The 11,891-nt window shown below is 50.3% G+C and overlaps 1 protein-coding gene across 1 annotated transcript in view; it reads right to left on the bottom strand.

Moving 5' to 3' along the window:
* Positions 1-691: 691 nt before the first annotated feature.
* Positions 692-11,891, bottom strand: part of TBX5 (T-box transcription factor 5) — a 43,982-nt gene continuing 32,782 nt past the window's right edge. Inside the window, exons 8-9 of the mRNA XM_081802152.1 lie at positions 10,788-11,014; positions 692-1,706 (exon numbers count right to left, since the gene is read on the bottom strand). Of these exons, the coding sequence (XP_081658278.1) occupies positions 1,132-1,706; positions 10,788-11,014 (802 nt within the window). The 3' untranslated portion in view covers positions 692-1,131. The remainder of the gene's footprint in view (positions 1,707-10,787; positions 11,015-11,891) is intronic.

The raw sequence follows: 11,891 nt of genomic DNA, 5'->3' as shown, positions 1-11,891 counted from the left end.
TATTTATTTTTTTTAATACTGTTTTCTGCTTTCAATAACCGCAGTTTTGTGTCGGCATCTGGTGTCGGTGTGATTTCTTTGGAGAGAACCAATCGGCGAGCACGTTGGGCCCCTTCTGTAGGAACAGTGGGTTCTGCTTGGCATCCGGGGCGGGTCGTCGGTGATGGAGGTTTGGGAGCTTGGGGCTGGCTTTGTGTTTTATCAGGACCAATATTTACTTTGGCCTTTTTGCAACGCTTGTCAGCACAGAGCTTGCTCCTTGCTTTATCACAGTTCTGCCCACATGTAAACCAGGGCTTTTCAAGTTTTTCAAAGCAAGCTTTCCGGTCGGGAAGCCATAGGCCACGTTTTAGCGACAGACGGCTGGAAAGACACAGAGCTGGGAAGATGGGAGGGCAGAGGGAGATAGGAGGCCAGATGGAGGCCCGCGTTATAAGGAGAGGGCCACACTGGGCTCTGTGATGATGGGCAAGAGAGGAAAAATCGGACAAAAGCTGGGACCTAGGGAACTTTTTTAGGAACATCACATGGCAGAGGTAGGTCATTTCTTAGTCAAGTGCAGGGTGGCAAATTTAGGTTTCAGGGGTGGTATATCTGGGGGGGAACCCCACAAGTACATATTTTGAAACACACTTGCCTCAGACCTCCCCCAAAATAAGGGACTGGGTCCCATTAAGAAAATTGAAAGAAAAAAAATATATTATTATTTATTATATAACAATGTCAACATTAACACCAAGACAGGGAAGACTCCCATCTACGCCATTCGGCTAAAACACTCGGTAAGGCAAGGCTTTCTGGAGACCAAAAGAAGGAATCACTGAGGACATCTGCAGGTGGTGTGAACATGGCCGGCCGACGAGTGCGGTGGTCGTGGGGGGTGGGGGCTCCTCTTTTTTCGGTTGGTTTTGAGACAGAACAACAAAGTCACATTTTTTGAATTGTGGTTTCAAGCGGCCGATTAGATCAGCGCCCAGGGCTCTGGAGTGCAGACGTGAACACTGAAATGAAAAATGCCGTCCGTGGGGTTCTCTCTGCTACTGTCTCTCTCCCGCTCTCCCGCTCTCCCGCTCTCCCTCTCTCTCTCTCTCTCTCTCTCTAGCAACCGTCTGTGAGGAAGCAGGCCTCACTTTAGCTGTTCTCACTCCACTCTGGCACCATGCCCACACCGTGCACCGAGTGATACTGGTGGGGGGACAGGGTCCGCGGCACGCCGTGAGAATAGAGGAACTCGGACGGTTGCAGGCCGCCGGGGGACTGCAGGCCAGTCTGAGGCCCACACTGCCTGACCACAGGCTGGTGGGCCACGGAGGTCTGGTGCTGGAACATTCCCTCTCCGAGCTGCGGGGAGCCGTGGTTGGCCATGCCGGCCAGCCGGGGGACCAGGGGCCCCGAGGTGAAGTGGGCCGAGAAGTGCTGGTAGGGGAGCCTGTCCATGGGCTGCACCGTGGTAACCGTGCAGCTGCTGTAGGAAGGCATGCTGGGCCACGTGTTGCAGCTGATGTCCTCCAGGCTGGGCACCGGCTCGCTGGGTGGCCCGGCACTAGCGTACATGCAGGCCTGCCGCTGGGCGGACTCTGTCCTGTAGGAGGCGCTCAGGCCCTGCTGCTGGGGGTAGCCGGAGCGGTAGAAAGGGTCCTCCTCACTGGGCGACGTCTCCATGTAGGGCTTCTTGTAGGGATGGTCCGCGGTGGAACATTCTTCATCTGCGGAGACAGGAGGACAGAGACCAGTGAGGCCGGGAACTGGAGGCGGACGCAGCCACAGGACTCAAGGATCCCGTCCGGGGGACTCTGAGCGCCAGCCTCCATTCTGATCACGAGAAGTGGGGACAGTAATGGTGGAGGCCCGGAGCACAGACCTTGACCCCTCTGAGCTCGGCGTGTACGTTCCACAAAGGCGGGACATGGTCTGCGCTACCCACCACGGTATTCCCCAGGATCCAGAACCTGGGAGCCAGAATAATACTAAGACCGTCCACGATAACAGTATGAACGCACACAAACGGCATTTACTCCGCCTGGGGCTGTTCCGAGCGCTCTCCGGAAAGGGACCCCATGCAGCCTGCTCAGCAACCCCATGGGGTGGGCTCTGCGAGGATCCCCATTTTGCAGATCACAAAACGGAAGCCCAGAGAGAGGTCAAGCAACCCGCCCGAGGTCTGCAGCTAAACAGTGGAGCGCGGTGGGTTAGAATTCAAGTAATCGAATTACAAGTCTCTGCTCTTCAGGACCACACTACCCAGAGAGGCACGTACTGAGTATCTGTGCAACAGACAGAAGGACGGATGGACAAGTACACAGATGGACGGGAGCTCGGGCGAAGCCCCGGATCCTTCCCCAACGCCTCTGTCGGCAAGTCCCAGTTAGTATCTGTTAAGAGTCGGTACAACTTAACGGGTCACCGTTTCCTTATTGAAAAAGTCACTTCCCTTCCCCCCAGACACCAGCTAGCCCCCAGCGTAGGGCCATGGAGATCATTCTGTCTCTGAAAGAGGGTCTTCCGTAACTACTTTGGGGTCACTGCCTCCTTTGGGAACAGTCACAAGCGCTGGGCTCTCTCCTAGAAACACACACCGAAACACAACGTTTTGAAAACCGCCTGTGTGCCTAGCACAGCTTTGCACTAACTTTCGGGAGCTCAGGGAGCCCCTAAAATCCGGACCCCAAGTTAAGAAGTGTAGACGTATCTGAGTTTCAATCTGGTTCTCCTACTTCCTATCTGCGTGCCAGGAGCAGGGCTGGCCTCCCTGAGACCCACGCTCAGCTTGTCTAAATCAGAGTTAGTAATACTTACCTCACCTGGCCGCTAAGAATTCAATAAATCAAGCACGTAAATCTCCTGATACCTGTCATCAAGAGCAGCTCTTGTTGCAAGGGAAACACCACCAGTCAGTCTCTCAGCAGACCTAACACAGATTAACACACCTCCAGGTGTTTCCTTCGGGGAAGCAATGCTTGAGAGTTTCGATCAAGGTGTAAACCTCAACACAGATTCATTCCTTCGCTGGGATTTTATCCGCCAACCTGGAGATTTTTCTGTCCTCATCTTCCAATCTCTTTCGAATCAATACATGTTAAGAAAAAGTGTCTGTCGTTGGGGGGTGTGAAGAAAAAGGAAACACTGGGGCATCCCTGCACCTGCTGTGATGGTCAGTGGCCTGGGGGCAGGACATGGAACTAAATAATGGGAGGAGATCATCGTGATTAGGTATTGAGCACCTACTAAGCGACCTTTCCCTGGTCTCACAGTAATTCCTCCAGGTGGCCCCTCTTGCGCCTGTCAAGGGGCAGAAACTGAACTCAGAGAAGTGACCTTCCCAAGGTCACGGAACTGGGAAGGAGCACGGGCTGGAATCGAAGCCACGTCTGGCTTCCTTGCCAACCACACCTTGCTTCCAGCTCTCTCGATTTCTCACAGCGAATGCCACTCACCTAGTCATCCAACAGAGATGTGCTGAGCCACGACCAAGTGCCAGTTGCTGGGCATAGAGCGGTCAATAAATAGCCAGGGTCCTGCTCAGTGCACTTTGGAGGTGGGGGGGGCTCTCCATCCCACCCTGAGCAGTGACAGTGGGAGGCTGACGCTCGGTGAACGGGAGGTGGTCCTTGCATATAAAGCTTCACCCCACAGGGAGTCCTTTGGTTTTTGCACAGGATTTTAAAACAGCTCCCCAACTCGAGTAGGAGAGCTTGGGTTTGGGTTCCACCGAATGCTTCCATGGGCATCATACCCTGAGTAACACCCATAGGCGGGTAAAACTCTGCCCCATCTAAACCCATCTATGCTGGGACTGGACCCACCTCCCAGCAAGCACATTTATTTTTAGCTAGACTCTTTCTGGGACACATCTGGGCCCCATAGGACGCCCAAACATTTGTCCAAAATAAAAGCCAAAAACGCGGCCTCTCTTCCAGGTGCTTTATCTACATCATGCCAACCATCCAGATGTTTGAAGACATCCAGATGAGCCCGTGGCCACTTTTTCCACCTTTCAATGGGGCATTTGTCTTTGGTGTCTTGAAGACATTGCTACACTCGACGTTTTCTGTCCTCCCCACCTCCTCCCTCGGTTCCCTCGTGCCTCCATGCTTCCTTCCAACCCACCCACCTCCCCACCCCCCACCCCCCACCCCAGATCCATAAATCTGAATGTTTCCATTATTGCTAGAATCATAATCTTTGGGTTTTCCATTTAACCAGGGCGTTCCCCTTTTCAATAATCAAGAGTACAGCTGCAGGGTACCCTTGGCAAGAGAAAAAAAACAAGGCAAACTAACCATTCCCGAGTTTCTGATCCCCTTCCAGATTTGTTACAAGCAAAAAAAGGAAGAATAATATGAAAAAGGCCGGAGCACATTTTGGAAAATCGTAAAATTACACATTCCAGTCTTTAATAACCCGAAGATCTGATGCAGAGTCCTAAGAAAAGCAAAAGACTGGCTTATTCATGAAAGCGGGTCCTGAGCGTTCTCAAATTCCTCTTTGGACCTCATCACATTGTAAATAAATTCCAAAGCACAGATCCAAATTTCAGGTCGGTGGTGATCAATGGTTGGGATATAATCCCTATGTTTGTTTTGGCCATGGTTTGGTTTCTTTCTCTTTATTGGGAGCCTGATAATTGCTCAACAGCAAAGATCTCTTTCCCAGCCGAGTCGTGTTTCCCTTCCACGGCTGGGGAATAGGTAGTCAAGCATCAAGTCTTCCATGAGATGGGTCCAGAGCTCAGTTTCAGAAAGGTGAGTAGCAGGAGCAGTCAATTATATTCCACCTGTCCTGAACCCAACTGAGTCTCGTGAATAACAGGAAAGCTCTTCCTGATTCTGAGCACTGATCACCACATAGCACCGCGAAATATCCCGGCACCTTGCATTTTTCTAGTGGTTTCTGATTCTGGATAAATGGCTTTAACGATCTTTCCAGAGCACAGATTTTAGGGCATGTCTCTGACTCTCCCTGCCTATCTGACCTTGCATGGGCCACTGCACCATATCCCAATCTCAGTTCTTGACTAGGTAGGGGGATAATGCTTAGATTCCTTGCAGGAATGGAGATGATAATAAAGTGTTCAAATCTTATCTGTCCAAGTAACACGGGTCTCCTCTTTTTTCCCTCTTAGAAGATCGGATGGATGGCTGTGTGGAGGCTGTCCAATGCTTGAAGGTGTCTGGGTGGATCCCAGAGCAGGAAAATTCACAAGGCCGCTTTTAAATTGCTCATCCCATTAAGCAAATATTGTCACTATTTCCAAATGGGTCATTTCTCTTGCTGATTGGGTTTGTTCGGATGAAAGATCTGGGTGAACCGCCACTCCTGGGCTGAGCGACCTTCAGCAAGTCAGAAGTGGAAGTATGATTCAGGCTTTCTGAGTCACAACACAGTGCTCTTTCTGACAGACAGCCTAAGTTTTTCAGTTTCCGTGTCCAGGAAAGATGAAAAGATGGTAACCTTGACCTGGTGGGTGGATGGATGGATGGATGGATGGGACAGCCTAAGCCTTTCGGCTTTTGTGAAACTCACTGTGTCCAGAAAAGATGAAAAGATGGTAACCTTGAGCTGGTGAATGGATGGATGGATGGATGGGTGGACAGATGGATGGATGGTGTGTGTGTGTGTCCCCGTAATGTTAGCTCTTAGCTCAAAGTGGAACAGACTGAATCAGTATTTGTGAGAAGATTCTCAGTTGGGAATCAAAAGACTCGGGTCCAATCCTCACTGAACCACCATCTGAAAATCATGACATTTATTTATTTGCTTATTATCTGTCTCCCCAAGGAGAATACAAATTTCGGGAAAAGAGGGACCTTCGCCCCCTTGCTGTCCCCTTATCCCACGTACAAGGGACAGCGCCCGGTACAAAGTAAATGCTCAACAAATATTTATTTCACGAACGCATCCTGGATCTGCCACTCACCAGCCACACGACCTTGGGAAGCCAATCCAACCTCCTAGTCCCCTGTTACGCCCTGCAAAATGGGGATGGAGGGCACCACTGCCCCCAAGCCCGGCTCAGGGGCTGGAAGGAAGGTCCAGGGAAGGAAGCAGTGTGAAATTGGTCTAAAAAGCACACAGCACGGACAAAATGCAACCCACAGAACCCTTTACTGTATTCTCTTCCTCCCCCCTTCTGCCTTCCCTTTGAATAGCCAGGGTAGTAGATGGCTTTGCTCAAATCTTTATTTGGGTTGCCTCTGGTTTCTAAGGTTGGGGAGGGGGGCGGTTATCAGGGTGGGAGGGGGAAAGAAAGACAGACAAGTGCTCTCCCAGGCCCCGGGGTCCTGGATTTGATTGAGTGGCATTGATAAAAGACCTTCCTGGCTCTTTCGGCTCCATCCACAAGGAGAGATAGTTTGGAGACAGCTGGGTCCAAACACAAGAAACCCTCTGGCCTGCCTGGCCCTTTGACATTTCATTGGGCCTGCCTCCTGGGCTCGTTGGAAAGGAGACAGACAATGAGGGGAAGTCAGATAGTGGGGCAGGCAGGGGCCGCGGGGCGGGGCGGGGGGGGGGAGCCACCCACGGAGCTATCACTTCACGGGAATCCCAAACTGGAAGGAAACCTTGCTGATTCCTTATCACCTTACAATGGAGGCTGATGATGAATTGCTTTTTGTCGGCACGCGGGACAGACAGAGCTCGGCTGGAATGCTCCCTGTCCCCGGGAGCGCCCTTTTGGGGGTGGAGGGAGGTGAGAAGGGCAGAGGTTTGTGGCAAGGTGAAAGGGGTCCTGCAGGGTGCACGCCCCCTGCAGCCCGAATGCACGGACCGTGGCGTGAACTTGGGGTGGGACCACTCACGAGCCGGGTGATGCTGGACCAATCACTCAATCTCCCTGAGCCTCAGTTTCTGCATCTGTGGAAAGGGAGTCATTCTTCACCTTGTTATCGGCAACGGGTCCCTGGGGCCTGACTGTACCCACACCTGCAGATCTTGTGCCGGCAGCCGGGGCTTAGCACTGTCATTTCCCGCCTCAGGGCCTGCAATAGCCTCTCAGCAGAGCTTTGGAGCCAATCCTCGTCCCCCCACCCCTTACCCCCCAACACAGCAAAATGCCTGCTTCAAAACAGAAACCTCATCACGTCCCTTGTGGGTCAAAACCCCTCTGATGGCTGCCTGTTGGGGTCAGGATAAAATCTAAAGTCCTGGGGTGCCTGGGTGGCTCAGTCGTTTGACCCTCTGATTCTTGGTTTGGGCTCAGGTCATGATCTCAGGGCCCTGGGATCGAGCCCCTCATCAGGCTCCCTGCTCAGCATGGCGTCGGCTTGTCCTTCTCCCTCTGCTCCTCCCCCTGCTCATGTGCATGCTTTCTGTCTTTCTCTCATAAATAAACAAATAATCTTTTTTAAAAAAATCTAAAGTCCGGGCGCCTGGGTGGCTCAGTCGTTAAGCGTCTGCCTTCGGCTCAGGTCATGATCCCAGGATCCTGGGATCGAGCCCCACATCGGGCTCCCTGCTCTGCGGGAGGCCTGCTTCTCCCTCTCCCACTCCCCCTGCGTGTGTTCCTGCTCTCGCTATGTCTCTCTCTGTCAAAAAAATAAATAAAATCTTTAAAAAAAAAAAAAATCTAAAGTCCTCAAAATGGCTTACAAGGGCTGGCAGCGTGCTGGTTCCTGCCTTTCTCCATAGCTCATCTGCCTCCCCTTCCCCTCACTGTGTTCCAGCCACAGTGGCCCTGTGTTTGCTCCCCAGAGGGGGCTGGCTCCCCAGTTTCTGAGGGGCTGCACCCATACCCTTCTCTCTGCCTGGATCCCCGGCCATCTCCCCTCTTTCTCCTTCCAGCTTCCGCTCTGCAGACCTTGGCTTAAACTCCCCCCGATCCCCCGGCTCCTGCATCACACCCTGCATCATACGTACGCATCGGCACGTTTCCTATCTCCTTCACAGCATCAGATCACCGTTTTAATCAAGCAGTCGTATCACCGTATATAATTACACATCTGACCCACTTGCAGCCGTGAGCTTCCTAAGTGCAGAGTGGTGGCCAGCTAACACGCATCGAGCACTTAGATGTGTGGGGTACTCTTCCGGGCGCTTCGCATGAACCCTCTCATTCCATCTCATCACGACCCTACGGGGGAGGTGCTACTGTAATCCTCATTTTGCAAAAAAGGGAGTTGAGGCTGAGAAAGCAAGCAGCTTGCCCGTTGCCATGCTGCTGGAAAGCGTCAGCTGCTGGGATGTCCTGCGGCAGACTGGCCACCAAGTCCGGCTTCCCCAGTGGCCACCTCAAGTCGACCCTGAGCTCACCTGAGGATCCCGCCAAATACCCTGTTGTGCGTCATCTGCTCACATCATTGGAAGGCTTCATCCCCTTGCCTTCAAAGCCTTCTCACACCACCCTCCAGGAGAAAAGCCTTTACAAGGATGATGCTGTAGATACTGAATCTAAAAAAGTACCTGGATTCTTTTTAACTTCTTCCTCCCCTTCTTTTGGCCTGGCATTAATTTAATTGACAGAACTCCCTAATTCAAACCTAGTGAGCTCTTCATCAGTATGTTTGACTCAGTCTCCAGGCCAATCTCTAGTGAAAAGTGGCATTCTGAGATTAGGGCTGATAAGCAAAGGTAATGGGGACCGTGTACAATGTGACTCGGAGCTCAAGCAGAGCCTGCAGACCAGGCATGGGTTCAAATTCCCACCTTCGGGAACCACGAGCACATGATTTTACCTTTCTGAGCCTCAGTTTCCCTGTTTGTAAAGTGAGTGAATAACAGCACATACGTAATAGTGTTGTCAAAAGGCTATGGCATAGAACCTAGGCAAGGCTTGCCTTCAATAGGACATAGATCCGAATCTTCATGCAGTACTGTGCCCCAAGGGACATGCTTAAACCCTGCTCGTGCCTGAAGAGGCTGACGTGTTTGCAGGCATCTGGTCTCCAGCCCAGGCGGCAGTGGACATGCTGGGAGCCGGGCCAGGGGGCCCATTGGGGTGATATTATTGTTTAGGCCTTCAAGATCCAAGGAGCTTGGATGGGCTTCAGGTTAAGTCTGGAAACTTAGCCTCGCCCAGGGCAGCTCCCCAGCCCCAGGCTTGAACCAATGACAGCCCTTCTCTCCTTCAAGATCGGTAATATCAAAGAGTCAAACTGTGTTACTTTCCTTGAGTAACCTCAGCTCAGAGAAGACTGCCAAAGCATCCATTTCCCATCAGTTCTTGTTAGTGAGCTGATTTAAAGGAAGAAGAAGATGAATGAGAAGAAGAAAAAGAAGAAGGAGGAGGAGGAGGAGGAAGAAGAGGAGGAGGAAGAGGAGGGAGAGGAGGAGGAAGAGGAGGAGGAAGAAGAAGAAGTAGTTGTTCCAGACACTGGGCGCTGGACTTCTAAAGGCATCGAGTTGGCCACTGAGGCTGGGAGGTATGAGAGACCCCTCTCAAAGACTAAGATCTGGGCCTGCTGGAGCAAACCAGTGACTGCTTCTTGGGTCAACCTTGTGCTAAATATGGCAAGCACACTTTCATGAGATCATCACACCACGCCTATGGGACAGGTCTGATCATGAGACCAAATCTACAGATTAGAAAAAATAAGCCTTAGAGCAGTTAAGGAACTTGCCCCAATCATAAAAACCTGCAAATGGCAAAGGTGGGATTCATCCCAACTGTACGTGGTCCCTGCCCCCCCCATATCTGCTTTCTCGAAACTTCACCCAGATAAGCAGCCTTCCCTTCCTCTGTGGATGCTCTCCCTGGAGCCGTACCTGCCACTCACACAATCAGACCTAACACCTGCTGGGTGCTTACTGAGTATCAGATGCTCTGGGGATCTCAAGCACCATTTACAAGGTGAGAAACTGAGGCATAGAGAGGCCAGGACACCTGCTGAGGTCACACAAGAAGCTGGTGGTAGAGTTGAGACTCAAGCCTGTGTCATCTGGCCCTGTCGCCCATGCTGTCCCCACCTTGCCGGTCTGCCATTCACACAAGCGACCGTTCTATTAAGCTGAACTCAACCACATCTGCTTCGACTCTGGCTCAAAAAATGTGCCACCAGAAATTTCCTTTTGTATTACAGCCCTCAACTCAGATGACTTAGGAAAAGTCACCCATTTCTCATTTGGCAAAGAAGACAATGAAGGGTCTCAGACAGAATTTAAACTAGATTTAAAGACAAAATGCAAAGGAGAGAAGATCAGTTGTGATTTTTTCTTTTTCTTTCTTTTTTTTGATTTTGATCTGGAATGAGAGAAGAGCTCAGAATCCACCCACCCAAGAGAAACCCTAGCACATGAACCAAAGCACATCCAACTACAAGAAGGCTCTCTGCAGCCTGGCTTGCAATACAACCACAAACGCTAGAAGCAGCCACCTTGGCCACTCGTGGGAGTGAAAAATAAATTCTGCTTCATCCTTTTGAGGCCATATTTTCTCTTCAGCAGCTTTTAAAAAGTGCAAGGCAGCTCTAGGTTCATGAAAAGATCATCTACAACGTATTCCCGAGCTTAAGAAAGGCAATGCAAAATACAGACAGTATAATCTCAACTGTTAAAAGTAAAAAGAAAACTATTTTTATGTGTCTCTGCACACATGGTGTGTGTGCACGCACATGTGTAAATGAATTAAATAGGACCGGACAGTTCAAATAAGTTTTCCCCAAGCAAGGGGCCAGAACTGGAGGAGATGTATCAAAGGAGATCCTTCCCTTTTACTGATATGGTTTGAATTTCTTACAATTTCCATGTATTTTTATATTGCTTACATTTTTTAAATAAATAAATGTAGTTGTGTGTACTTTTTTTTTCCCCAAGGTAAGGAAGGAAAAACAGAAAAGGGTCATCACACTCACCTTTCCTCTTGGTGCAATGATAAATCTGACCGTGCTCCTGGGGCAGTGGGTATGGGTTGGGCGGGGGCAGGAGGTCCTGGGAGGGGCCGGACACACCATTCTCGCACTGGTACTGGGACCCCAAGTTGGATGAGGCAGAGAGAGCTCGAGGCTCACTGCTGAAAGGACTGTGGTTGGAGGCTACTTTTTGTCTTACTGTGCTCCTGGGAACCACAGGATATTCTTTACTGAAAGAGAGAAGATGGGAAATAACATTGATCAGTGCCCCGATACAGATCCCCCACTGGCTGAACCACAGGGTCAAAGAATCCACCAAAAATGCATCACAGAATAAGAAAAAAAGGAGTCTTTGATGAACACAGTGATCCAATTATACCCAAGTGCTTCAAACACCACAGACACATATATCCATGCATTAACTTTTCATGCCTTATACATTAGGCAAGTAGGTTTATGAATAGTTCTATGTGTATGCCAAAAATTAAATGAGCATCCCCCACGAGGAACCCCTCTTCACATGGCATTTTGAAATATTTCAACCTCATGTATATGTCTCTGAATTCCCTAACTCAAAAGCTAGAAGAGTGAAGCAGTCACTTAGACTGAACTTCTGGGTTTCCATCTTTAAAACAGGGCTGAGGTCTTGGTCCAACATTAGTAAAGAAGTTGCTGACCACCTAGGATAGTCAGGTATGATCTTCGGCTACCCTAATCTGGGTTGTTTGCTGCCTATGCCTTCAAATTTCCTTTTGAGCAGGTGTACTTGTCACCACTGACAATATTTAACTTATCCTCCATGCCTGGCTAGTAAAAATTCCCAGTTCAAACGTTGCTGAGAGAAGAAATGAACACGTGTGAAAAACTGAACATAGCAAGTGCTCCGCAAATGGCAAGCATCATCATTATTGCCATTGTTTTGAGAGAGTAGGAGAGAGAAAGAGAGGGAAAGAGAGGAAGGAAGGGAGAAGGAAGAGCAAGGATAAAGGAAACCGAGCAAAGAGCATGGGGTCTAAAATTAGGCAGATCCAGATTCACATCCCATCCCCATCACTTACAGACTGTGTGCCCTTCGGAGCTTCAACGGTCACACGAGTGAACCAAGCA

The sequence above is a fragment of the Leptonychotes weddellii genome, chromosome 13, assembly GCF_054177405.1.
Source record: "Leptonychotes weddellii isolate Sample4059 chromosome 13, ASM5417740v2, whole genome shotgun sequence".
NCBI classification, from domain to species: Eukaryota; Metazoa; Chordata; class Mammalia; order Carnivora; family Phocidae; genus Leptonychotes; species Leptonychotes weddellii.
This window is presented reverse-complemented; position numbering and strand designations above follow the sequence as displayed.